This window comes from Equus przewalskii, chromosome 2 (assembly GCF_037783145.1).
Source record: "Equus przewalskii isolate Varuska chromosome 2, EquPr2, whole genome shotgun sequence".
NCBI classification, from domain to species: Eukaryota; Metazoa; Chordata; class Mammalia; order Perissodactyla; family Equidae; genus Equus; species Equus przewalskii.
The window spans coordinates 88,321,289-88,334,071 of NC_091832.1; the positions used below are offsets into that span (position 1 = coordinate 88,321,289).

The window sequence follows — 12,783 nt, forward strand, 5'->3', positions numbered from 1 at the left end:
CTTTGAAGCATCATAATTCACATATTAAGCATATTAAGATTTCTGAGAAACTCTTATAAGGAAGCCTGTTTAACTTTGACTGGTTTTCCCAAACTAGGCTGCAGATTTTTTTTAATTTGTTGTCCCTAAGGAATATCCTTTAAAATCTCTGAGTTCTAGTTTTTCTGAAACATAATTTGAGAAATACTGTTCTATATGCTCTGCACCTTGGCAGACAAAGTAGAAAACACATCAATGAGCAAGGTATCCACTCAGTTTGGCTGGTAACGACACTTAGACACGTGGATCAATTAGGAAAGCCAAACGTGGGGATACATGGCAAAACCAGTAAGAGTCCTGAGGTAAGAGAGTAGAGAGATCAGCATAGTTGCAAGCAATGAAGACTTATGGAGGAGGCAGTGTTTGAGCTGAGTCTTGAAGTGTAAATGAGATCCGGATTCATAAATGGACAGGAGCAGGCTTTCCAGAATGGAAAAATAGAGAACGTGACTGAATAACTCAGTCCTATTCTATCAATTTTTTCACTTGACATTAATAACTTTAATTTACTTTTAGCTTTTCCCATGCTGCCAACCTTTTGAATCGAGACATGTCAAGATAATAGACCATAGGTGGATAAATTGGCAGAAAATTATCACTGGTCTTTTTCCTCTGTCACTCAGGACCAATGCTTTCCTAGAGGTCAATATCAGTGTCTGTTGAAACTAATTTAGGCAGGAAAATAAAGAAGAAAAAATTTTAATATGGTAACCAGATAATTCAACCTTGAATTCTGGGTTATCACTTAGTTCCAAAAGAAGAAAGAATGGTCTACTACAATATTTTTCCTTCTTGTTTCCATCACCAAGAGGAAGAAGCTATGTGTATATATGATATGGGGGGGAAACTGAGTCAATTAAATGTGGTTTGATCCAGGTAGTTGCTTTGGTTCTCCACTTGACTCTGCAAGCAAGAACAATGCACTTTGAAATTTTATTTTTTCTAAACAAACATATATTTTAACTATACATTCATGCTTAATGAAAAGCCTTGGAAAACACTGAAAACCCTAAGGAAAACTAGGACATACAATTCCATTAACAAGATGATCAATATTCATATTCATATTTCAATGAATATTCTGCTGATGTATATATATGTATAGTTACATATACATAAATATACGCACGTATATGTGTGCATGTGCACACACCCCAAACACAGCTCAGTAAATTTCAGTGTGACTATTATTTTAAAAATAACAGGGGCAGGACCATCAGCTGATTTTTCTCAGCGTTTTGAGAGGCCAACACTATGTCTTAAATATAGTATCTGCTCATAAATGTTGAATAAAATGTTTGTTGAATAAAGCAAGAAAAGATGTTCCTGCATTAATGAATTAGATTACTTGATTGTTAAAAAGCATTAAAAACATAAACAGTAAAAGTAAAGCAAAGGCAGAAATATGTGATCTCTGTTTAGAAGACAAAATGGAACCTCAAAAAAAAATGACAGACAATTCCTGCAAGACTTTCCTTCCCATTTTAGGGCTATACATCCTTTCTAACCTTTCAAAAGGGATCCCCTGAATCCAATTCCGCAGCCTCTCCAGCTCCACTTAATAAAATATTTCCTATTCTCACTATATTTGATACAGTCGATCGTGTTCAAAAATATGGGGGTCAAAGACTATGTACATTTCTACTCTGGTTAAAATATTACCAATATCATCAATCAAATTTCAGTCTTGCTGAAGGGCCTTCTACTGTCTTTTCTAGAATCAACAGTTCATATTCCAGAAGCAGAATACAAAATAGAAGAGGATGTTGGGGAGCTTTTGATTCCTGTAAGACGATCTGGAGATGCAAGCCAAGAACTAACAGTCGTTTGCTCTACACGTCAAGGTAGGAGGCTTTTGCGGGTACTTACACTCAGAAATAAGACTCTTAGCACAGGACTGTGAGGATGCTGGGAGTAGCTTGGTGGTGAGCCAAGTCCTTGGGGAGAACTAAGAAGCCCGGGCCTTTCATGGTCCATGTCCCACTGCTTAACTGCCTGGCAACCCTGTGCAGGTGGCCTAACTCCTGTCAGCTGGGCTCCTCAACCACGGATAAAATTTTGCTCAAAACTGGGATAAAAACATTCATTGTGATTACCTCACAAAGTTTTGTGAAGGTCCAATGAGACATTTTATGTGAAAATAGTTTCTATATGCTGGTGGAAAATATAAATAAGGCTTCTTAATTTTAACAGTCAGCATTGTGCCTAGGAATTGTAAAATTGCCTGTGTATACTACTCAGTCTCTCTTCTCTTCCCTCCTCCCTCCCCACAACTAAAAGTGCCCCCCAAGCATGGGCCCGGCTGTCCTCACACCTCAAAACAACACCTCATTCTCTCTGATCTTACCACTTCTATACAGTCAAAATTTAGCTGTCCTGTGTCCACTCCCACAAGGTCATATTTTCTAACTCATTAGAACTATGTAACAGACAAAAATAATGGAACTACTTGAAGACCACCCAAATGAGAACAAGAATAGGCTACAAAATAAACTACATTTTTCTACACTCACACCAATATTTTACTTCTGACGCTAAATATGTGCAGGTTTTTCTCACACTAAGCAATTCTCCCATTTCAGCAGACACCAACTGGATGTCCCATAATTCAGTTCAATTCTGACACTATCTACCTGGAGATAACACAGACTCTACAGGTTACAAGCTGTGTCCCACAAGGCTGCTTCCACTTCAGATGCCAATCGCAAGTCCAGGTTGTCACCTGTGCCTCTGACCCATCCAAACAGGTATAAATTGGAGGTTCCCACCTTTGGGTTTGATAGTTTTCCAGAACAGCCTACAGAACTTGGAAAAACAGTTTACTTACTAGATTACAGGTTTATTATAAAGGATACAACTCAGGAACAGCCAGATGGAAGAGATGTATAGGGTAGCTGTGTGGGAAAGGGCATGGAGCTTCCATGCCCTCTCTGGGGTGTCACCCTCCCAGCACCTAGATGTGTCCAGCAACCTGGATGCTCCCTGAACCCCTTTGGTTAGGGTTTTTATGGAGCCTTCATTACATAGGCATGAGTAATTAAATCACTGGCCACTGGGGATTAACTCAACCTCCAGCACCTCTCTCCTATGTGGAGGTCAGGGGGCTGGGGCAGAAACTTTCAATCTTCTAATCGCCTGGTTGATTCCCCTGGCAGCCAGCCCCCATGCTGAGGCTATCCAGGAGCCCCCAGCCATGCCCAGCCACTGGTTATTTCATTAGCATACAAAAAGACACATCACATCAAAGGTTCCAAGGGTTTTAGAAGCTGTGTGCCAGGAAACAGGACACAAACCAAATATGTATTTATTATTATATCACAGGCTAATTTGTTCAGAGCTCACTCTAGCAAGGGGATCAGCCACCATCCCTTACATTTGGCAGAGACTCAAAAGCAGGCAGAAGAGTGGAAAGGCCTATAGTGGAAAAAAAGGGAAGGCTCCAGGTGTACTCCGACAGGAGGTGTTGGTCTGGGGAAGCTGGAGGTGGGCTGACGGGAAGCCTATGTGATTGATTAGGGGAGCATATTTGGCTTTCTCCAATTGGTCCTAAATTGGAAGCCAGGGCAAAAATTAGAGAAACTGGCAGTTATTGATTGAGTCCTGACCATTTGGGACCGACTGTTAACAGAAGTTGTGGTTTGACTTCCTGGACTGCCGATCGTGGGTCAGAGTTCTGTTTTCATATATGGTCTGGCCACTCTCTGTTCACATATCCAGTCTGTCAAAATCTATGCTCACACTTGCTAAACATCCAACAATCCAGAGCACAGCCCCGCGTAAAGAATTATCTATCCAAAATATCAATAGTGCCAAGGTTGAGAAGAGGAATAAGAATAAATTCTCCTCTGCCCCAGAGCACAGGGGATTTGGCAGTAAGCCAATAATTTATTTTGAGATATTTAAAGCCAACTACAAGGACAAGCCTTGTAGCACATCTTCAAGATCTTGACGTTGTGTTTGTCTGTATGTCTAGAAATGGACAGTCCTATAGCCTCTTCTTTACTAAGACTCCCCTCTTGAAGGCACCAGATACTGCAGCCTCATGTAATTTCAGCAAGTCTTAAGTTCTAACCTAGTGTTGCCTCACTTGGGAAGTGAAAAGCAATGAGAAGAAACAGCAAGATGAGGCATCCTTGAGGTCTTCTTTGCCAGTTGATCCCTGGGAGAACGTGCCTAGCTTTCTCTTCCAAGTCCACACTGGGCTCCAGTTCGAGTCTTACAATGAATGAGAGCCTGGGCGTTCAGGGGAATGGCTGTAGCTGAGCAGAGCAGCTGTTGGAGGAGGTGCACTCATTCCCTGCTCTAGGTCTCCAGCTGGGCTTCTTCTGGTACCAGTGGCATATTCCCTGTCCATAAGCAGAGTGTCTGGAAGACAATGATTTTCCGGTCTCCCAGATGTGAATGGGAGAAATGAGGTGGTAATAGCCAAACCTGGAAGATTATATGCAATTGCTAAGCTGAAAGGGACCACCAAGGGTTTGCCCATCTCTCTGCTTCTGGAAAGACCTATGCTGTGGGAGGACAAGCAGAATGAACCAGGAAGCTCAGACTGTCTGGCAGTGAGCCAGCTAGGATAAGGGGATGCCTCCTCCCCAAGTGGGGGAAGCTACACCCAAATTTAGCTTCCCAGAGGATTCGCCCATGGGACCCAACTTCCCATAAAGTCTCCAGGTTCAAGAGCTGGTGTTCCCAGAAAACTCCCTGCAGACTGACACACTACTCAGACTGCTGTCATCTGACCTTTGACCCTTGATTCCCCACATAGAAGACTGTTCTCATGCTTACAGGAAAGAGAAAAGAGAGAGAGAGAGTCTAACAAGGTCAAGGTTCTTCCCTGGAGCATGAAGCGTGGTGTGCATAGTCGCACCCTGATTCTTGCACCCCTCTATGGAATTATAAAGGGGGGAGAACGTGTAAATTTTTTATGCACATTTAAGTATCATTGTGGTATTTGTCCTCACCTCCTCCCCACAGATACTTAAATATCTCAGAGGATGAAAGTTCAACTTGGTTATTTAAACCCTTCTGGAATTCTTGTTATCATAAATGTTTACCAATTGCTTATTTCCATGAATAAAGTAAACATGAGCTTATGCATAAATTAGTTGAAAGGAAAACAGACTCACGCTCTGTACATTAATAATAATTCATAGATATTAAATCTGTATTACATTTACAGGTAGGTGAAAGAGGTGACTAGTTTCATGCTGTGCTTTTCTGGGGATCTCAAGGTCCCACCATTAAAGTTTCAGTCTGCCGTGGCGTTGCCTGCCCTAAATGTCTGTCATCAGTATTCTCAGACAATGCTGTGGGGGTATTGTATTAAAAAACAAAATGAAACAAACAAGCAAACAAAATCATTGTTTGGAAGAGGAAGAAGGGGTGGAGGAATAAACTCCCTCATTGACTGAGAACTGCTGCTCTATGGTGAAATGTTTTAAGCTCAAGGATACGTTGGGAAAGGATGTGCAAATTAGACATCTCTTGGCCGTGTCTTATTCTAAAGATAGATGTCATCCATCTTTTTCTTCTCATTAGTCACTTTCTTATTAGGAAACTGCTCTTATTGAAAAAAACAGCCAATGAAGAGCAAACTACAGAACCTAAAACCTATAGAACAGAAGCAGTATTGAATTATCTTGTGGTTTTGGTCAGCCCCAAGTCAAATATGTTGAGGTTTTTTAATTATCAACTTTCTCCAGTTGAAAGGGGCTGTGTGGTAAACCACTGCCATGGGCCAGCCCCCTTTTCTGATTGGGCTGTTTCTCTGGGTCGTGTTAAGGAGGAAGTAGAAAGCAGATTATTCTGAGAGTGTTCCAAGCACATCCAGGCAAAAGGCTTTCTCCTTTCTTTCCTTTTTAAAAAAATATTCTGTGTTTATTTATTTTGGTTATAGGCATGTTTATAGGTCACAGAAGTTATATCTTGCATCTCAGAGGGGTCCTTTGGAACTTTTAGAAGTTCCCTGACTATGAGTCTGCTGAGGGTAAACTCTCTCAGTTCTTTAATATGAGAATGTGCTTTTATTTCAACTTCAGTCTTGAAATTCTGGGTTGACAGTTATTTTCTTCCAGCATTTTGAAGTTGTTGTTCCACTAACTTCCAGTTTCCATTGTTGTTGTTAGGAAGTCTGCTATTAGTCTACAAGCCGTCTTTGTCGTGGTTTATCTTTTCTATGCATTTAAGTTCTTCTCACATTTATTTGATCCAAATCTGTGAAAGATCTGGGGGCTTTACTTGAAGATGTTTTCTCCATAGAGGATTTAAATGAGATGTAATTAGACTATCTTTTTTTTGCATCAACTCTCATTGTTAGTAAAAGCTTGTTAGAGGCTGGCCCCATGGCATAGTGGTTAAGTTTGCACACTCCACTTCAGCGGCTCAGGGTTCACAGGTTCGGATCCTGGGCACAGACCTAGTACCACTCATCAAGCCATGCTGTGGTGGTGTCCCACATAAAGCATAGGAAGATTGGCACAGATGTTAGCTCAGCAACAATCTTGCTCAAACAAAAAGAGGAAGATTGGCAACAGATGTCAGCTCAGGGCCAAACTTCCTCACAAAAAAAAAAAAGAAGTTTGTAAATGTATTGTTTTGCTTTCTATTTTAGTAGAGTTCCACAGCCGAATGATTTTCAGTAAGAATTATATTTCAGCCTTTCATTTAACCCAGAAATCTGTCTACTTAAATGCATGTCTATTTCAACCTGCAGATCAGTCAGCTGAAAAAAATTAAACAGAAAAGGGGAAAATCCCAATCACTTTTGTTTCATGAACTATGAGAAATCATTATCTTACTATGCATTAGATTAAATATATTGAGAAAGAGATTTGATAAAGATAGTTACTATTTAATAAAGACAGTATTAGATACTTACTATGCAAGTCTACTGTTTATCTTCTCTTGGTATTTATCCTGAGGAGCTAAATGTGCAGTTTTTGACAAGAATCTTTTTTACACCATCTGCCATACCAACATTCTGCATGCTAGATGACCAGGGAAAATAAAAAAGTGTATTCTCCAATGTTTAATCCTTTTTAAACTGTGAGCTCTTTCAAAAAGCATTCCAACAGTTGTTCGTTATTTAATCAGATTGTTGTAAGAGCTTACGAACTTTTTTCCTTTTTGTGTGTGTATCCTGGGGCATAAAAAGTCTCCCCAACAAACAGAGTTTGTTCTGTGGGCTTTCTATATTGCTAGCCACTTACTTCCTCATTTAGTTGGGGGCTGCCTGACTCTAGCACCTGTTGCTAGCTCTTGTCTCAGACATCCTAAGAGCCAGCCTCTCTTCCTGACTCAAGTTCAGAGAGCTCTTTCATGAGTAGATTTCCCAGGACTGAATGGGGAGGGAATATCCTGAAAGAATAAGATTTCAAAGCACAGGTTGGCCTGGGAACTTGGTTAGCTTCCCTGCCAAGTGATAATCCCCCCCTTGTAGCTATCCATTTCTAGCAGTTTCTGCCTTCTGCCCTTGTAAACATGTTTTATTCTTATCAGTCTCTCCAGCTCTAACCTTTTTTTTAGGTTCCAAGAATAGCAAAACAGTCAATTTGATACTTCCTAATAATTCTAAAGTTTATTCTATTGAAAAATCATCCTGAAACATTTTGTGAGTCAGTGCTCTTCTGAGCAAAGCCTCTGAAGTCAATTTGGAAACCATTTTCACTTTTTAGCAAGCTATATGTATACAGGTAACACATACTTAAAGACATAAACTTGTATTTATGTTGATTCATACTAGCAAGAAGCTGGTGGACATTGGTGTTAGCATGCACATATGCATATACCATAGCTGTAAGCAAGAGAGACCTTGCAAGACTAGAGTACCAGTCCAGAAGCTCACTGTCATATCCCCATCGCTTCTTACTAAGGAAAAGTGTGGTAGGAAATATTATGCTTTTCAAAAATTGCTTATTTAGTATATGTATTGAGTTATTTTTTACAATCTTTGTTCTGTCTAAATTATTTAAGTTGCTGTGAATACTTTTCACTTTATTAGCTCTAAACCTGTGTGTTGCTATGTGTTTTATGCTACAAAAAGTGCTCTGAATTGCACTGTTGGTGGGATTGTAAGATGGTACAACTGCTATGGAAAACAGTATAGAGATTCCTCAAAAAATTACAAATAGAACCACCATATGGTCCAGCAATCTCACTTATGAGTATATATCCAAAAGAATGGAAAGCAAGGTCTCAAGGAGACATTGCATACCCATGTTTGTAGCAACATTATTCACAATAGCCAAGAGGTGAAGCAACACAAGTACCCATAGACGGGTGAATGGATAAACAAAATGTGGTATATACATACAGCGGAATATTATTAAGCCTTAAAAAAGAAGGAAATCATCTCACATGCTACAACATGGATGAACCTTGAGGACATTATGCCAAGTGAAATAAACCAGTAACAAAAAGACAAATACTATATGATTCCACTTACATGAGGCACCTATAGTAGACAAATTCATAGACACAGAAAGTAAAATGGTGGGTGCCAGAGACTGGAGGAAGGATGAAATGGAGAGTTGCTGTTTAATTATTGTTAACCCTTGTTTCAGTTTTGCAAGATGAAAAAGTTCTGGAGATCTGTCTCACAGTAACATGAACAGACAATACTACTGAACTATACACTTAAAAATGGTCAAGATGGTAAATGTTAGGTTTATTTTAACATGATAAAAAAAGTGCGGTAAATCCCAGAAATCCCTCCACAGCCGCATTACTCAGAATAGCTAAAAACTGGAAAAAAAAACAAATTATCGACTGGTAAGTGGAAAAACAAATTGTGGTTTACCCATACAACAGGGAACACTACTCAACAACAAAAAGGAATAAAATCCTGATACACGGAGGAATCTCAAAAGCATTGTGCGAAGTGAAAGAAACCAAACACTGAGTGCCGGATGATTTCATTTACATGAAATTCTCATGAAGGCAAATAAATCATAGTAACAGAAAATGGATTAGTGGTTTCCAGGACTGGAAGACAGGGAAGGAGATGGATTACAAAGGGTACACGTCAAGTTTTGTGGGTGGATAAGAATGTTCTATATTATGCTTATGGTAATGATTACATGACTGCATGTATTTATCAAAACTCATTAAATAGTGCATTTAAATTGGTAAATCTTAATGTATGTAAATTATTGTAATAAAATTTAAAATGCACTGCATCTAAACTGAAATCTTCCAATCAATCCTGCACTTCTTGTAAAATAACGAGTAATTTTGTGGCTATATTTTTGTGTCATGCAAAGAACTCTAGTCAGGGTGTGAAGGTCAGATTATGTAGATGCTACCTACAGCTCTGCCACTATGGGAAGGGCAGGGCAAGGAAAAATCCGTACCATCATCATGGTATGGATTCTCTGGTCCTAATTTCCCTGCACCTCAATTCTCCCATCTATAACATGAACAAATTAAGCTAAAACAGGCCTTGCATCCTATGATCCTTCGGTTTATTTAGCCTCTAATCTAAACCACACTCATTAGGTGTACACCATATTTGAAGACCGCTAACTGTGGATCATGTCAACCTACCAGGGTTTGTTCTGAAAGCCTTGTAATTACAATGTTAATATTTGTGACTATAAGAGATAAGTGTGCCTTATAACTCAGAGAGCTACTATCTAAAAACAGTTTAAAGAACCAGTGGGGAAGAAGCTTCCTGTTTGGAATTCCATTTCTTCTCCCCTTCTCTACTCCATCTCATATTCCCATAGGTTCTGCCACAGGCACCATTTCTTCCACCATGTTGTCTCTCTCTGACTATGTCTCACGTCCAAAAGACCACACCAGCACCCTTCGCTTTGACAAGGATGAGACTGAGAAGACCTGCCAGGTCCTGATCATCGATGACTCCCTTTATGAAGAAGAGGAATCCTTCAGTGTTTCGCTGAGCCTGCCCATAGGAGGGCAACTGGGAGCCAAGTTCCCCAGCACCAAGGTGATTATCCAGGCCGATCGTGATGATGGTAAGTCCATGTCCTGCCTTCAACTCTTGGTGATAGCTGCCTTCTTCTCACATTTTCTCTCAATAGTTGAAAGACAAATCTAGCTTAAATTATCTACTAAAGGTATATTTGATGTTCTTGTTTCTCCGAAGGCTGTGATCAGCTTTTCAAATATGTAGATATTACCAACACCAAGGACAAAGCAGCAATGCAGGAAGATTAAATATTTGTGTATAACTTTATCAAAAAAAAAATGCACAGCATAGGGAGTTGACCTAAAACTTAGAAGGAAGCCAAGAAGAAGACCTAAGTTAAGTATCTGAATACCCAACCAGGACCACCCCACAGAGACTTAGCAGCACAAGGGGCCCCCTCACAACATTAAGTATATGAGTCTTCAAATGGTACAATGGTACCATGGAGCTCCCATGTGTAGGCATCCAGACTTCTCTTCCTAGCCCTACCCAGCAGGGAGTTTGGCTTCAGGCTCTGGGGAGTCCAGCTGACATTCAGCCAGAGGAGGGGCCTCCTTACTCCTCAACACCAACCTCCCCCTGCCAGACATGATAAAAAATATCAAGCCCAGTATTATTTTCCTCGATCTCAATTGCCCTTTTTACAAGAGGCACTTTTAAGAGAAAATGTGATAAAGACAGCGCTGCGATCAGACTATTTTATTACTAGTCTCAGATTAGATTGACCACTTCACCTCTCAACCACACCTCCATCAGGACTTGAGTGGCTGTGAGTTGTTGTGGTCAGATCTAGGCAGGATCAGACTGGGCTGCTATTACAGACCCAAAATTAGTGTGACTGCTTTACAGATACAGCACAGCTTCCACGAAACTGAGAGCTGTGCCGAGAGATAAACACAGATGGAGTAGAGGTTGAAGAGTGTATATACTCTCTAGTTGGGTATGACATATTTTTCATGTACTATATTGTTCTGGGTGAAATGATGTCTTTAGAACAACCATAGAACAGGGAAAACTATGAGTGAGATTAAAGCTGGTTTGCTGTTTGTTTGTTTCCTCGTTGGGTCTCCTAAATGGGTTTGCTTGTTGACATTGTGCCCTGTGGACCAGATCTTGTTTTACACCATTACAAAAATGTTTTCAGGGACTAAGTTCAGTTCCAAAACATATTTTCACGAGTATCAAGGGCTAAGAATAAGTACAGACCCTGGAGTCTATGCTTTCTTCATTGCGTAGTTTTCTTTTCAAAAATTTCCCCATTAGAATTAAGACAGTGATTGTTTTTCCTAAAATAATGAGTATGAATCTTTAATATATTCCTTTATGGAAATTTAGAATTTGTACTGTATTCTCTGTTAAACTACAGAAATATTATGGAGTGTCTGCTAAGAATATTAATCTGTATTACCTAGTTTTATTGGAAAGAAATTTTTTGGAAAGAGAAATATTGCTCACACTGTCTTATATACAGATTGTCTGTTGTTTTCCTAACAGAGAAGAAGGAAAATCTGAGTAAATTGAATTGTTTGAGATTCTGTAAAATCTCTGCGTTGGTCAGGTCTGTCTGATAACTATGGAGAACAAATGGAGGAACAGGAACACTCTGACAGAAAAGAATGACAATATGAAGCTACGTGGTTTTTGAAGCCTAATTGAAAGATTAGCCTGTTTTTCAATATCAGCATTATAATTAGGATTATGGCTAGAACACCTATTTCTTACTGAGAGGTCAGAAAAGTTTTGGCTGAACTGAGTCCCAGATACTGAGAAGTTCTTGACCAGGCAAAGTGAGAAGAGAGAGAAACAAAGTTACAGAGGTAGGGACTTTTTTACATTATTCTACATACTGCTCTTTATGAGAGCTCTTTCTTTTTATAACCAATTCTTAGTTTTCTGTGGTAATGAGGAATTAAAATGAAAAGGTTGAAATCTGTAAACATATAACTTCAAATTCCTTTTCCCTTCACCACTATATCCTTTTCTATAGACAGAAAGAGTGATGTCAGTATAACCTCAGTTCACCTTCTCTGCTGGACCCAGATATCAGTCAAAGTATACAAGGAAAGAAAGGGAAGAGAATCAGGAAGTGGAATCATAGAGGGAGAAAAGCTGGTAGAGAAAAGCTTGGACTGGAGGCCTGGAGACTTGAATTCTGAGCCTGGGGCACCACTACCTCTCCAGTAGCCATGGGCAGGGTTGAGTTCTCCGGGGCTCAGTTTCCCAGTCTGTAAAATAAGGTCTAAATGAATTGTCTCTAGGGACACTTCCAACACTGGAATGCAATGATTCTTGAAGTCATCTTAAGAAGAAGGCTTCAGTTAACCACCACCTATGTCCAGAAAATGATGTATCCAGTAGAATATTTGAGTTTTTTCATTAAAATTATGTGATAAATTTAGGAATCTGCATCAAAATTTTACTCTGAACAAGTCAAGTGAAGAAGAGCGCTAATCACTGAACTCAAATGGTCTTGTGTTTTAGGCTATCCATTTTGTCTTCTGTTTCTTCAAGGCCACCTACTAATCAATGAATTTCTATTGTTTGACCATGCTATTCTTTTCCACTTGGGTGCTAGGAGACCCCATGAACAATATGTCTACGCACTGTATCGTCTTTCATGCTTAAACGTTTTCCAAGCATATACTGAGTTACCCTTTGATAAGGAGGTGCATTATAATGTTACCTACACACTTAGGAAGAAATTTAGCTTAAAAACATACTGAAAAATTAAAACAAAAGTTAAGAATAAAATTATCTGAGCTTCAATGATTCTCTTTTTTTCCAATGAGAAGTATGTTTCCTGCTACCTCTTT

At 39.6% G+C, this 12,783-nt stretch overlaps 1 protein-coding gene across 1 annotated transcript in view; it reads left to right on the forward strand.

The window, feature by feature from the left end:
- The window catches only part of FREM3 (FRAS1 related extracellular matrix 3), an 84,221-nt gene that overhangs the window by 56,075 nt on the left and 15,363 nt on the right, over positions 1 to 12,783 (forward strand). The window contains exons 5-6 of the mRNA XM_070608961.1: positions 1,758 to 1,883; positions 9,765 to 10,016. Of these exons, the coding sequence (XP_070465062.1) occupies positions 1,758 to 1,883; positions 9,765 to 10,016 (378 nt within the window). The remainder of the gene's footprint in view (positions 1 to 1,757; positions 1,884 to 9,764; positions 10,017 to 12,783) is intronic.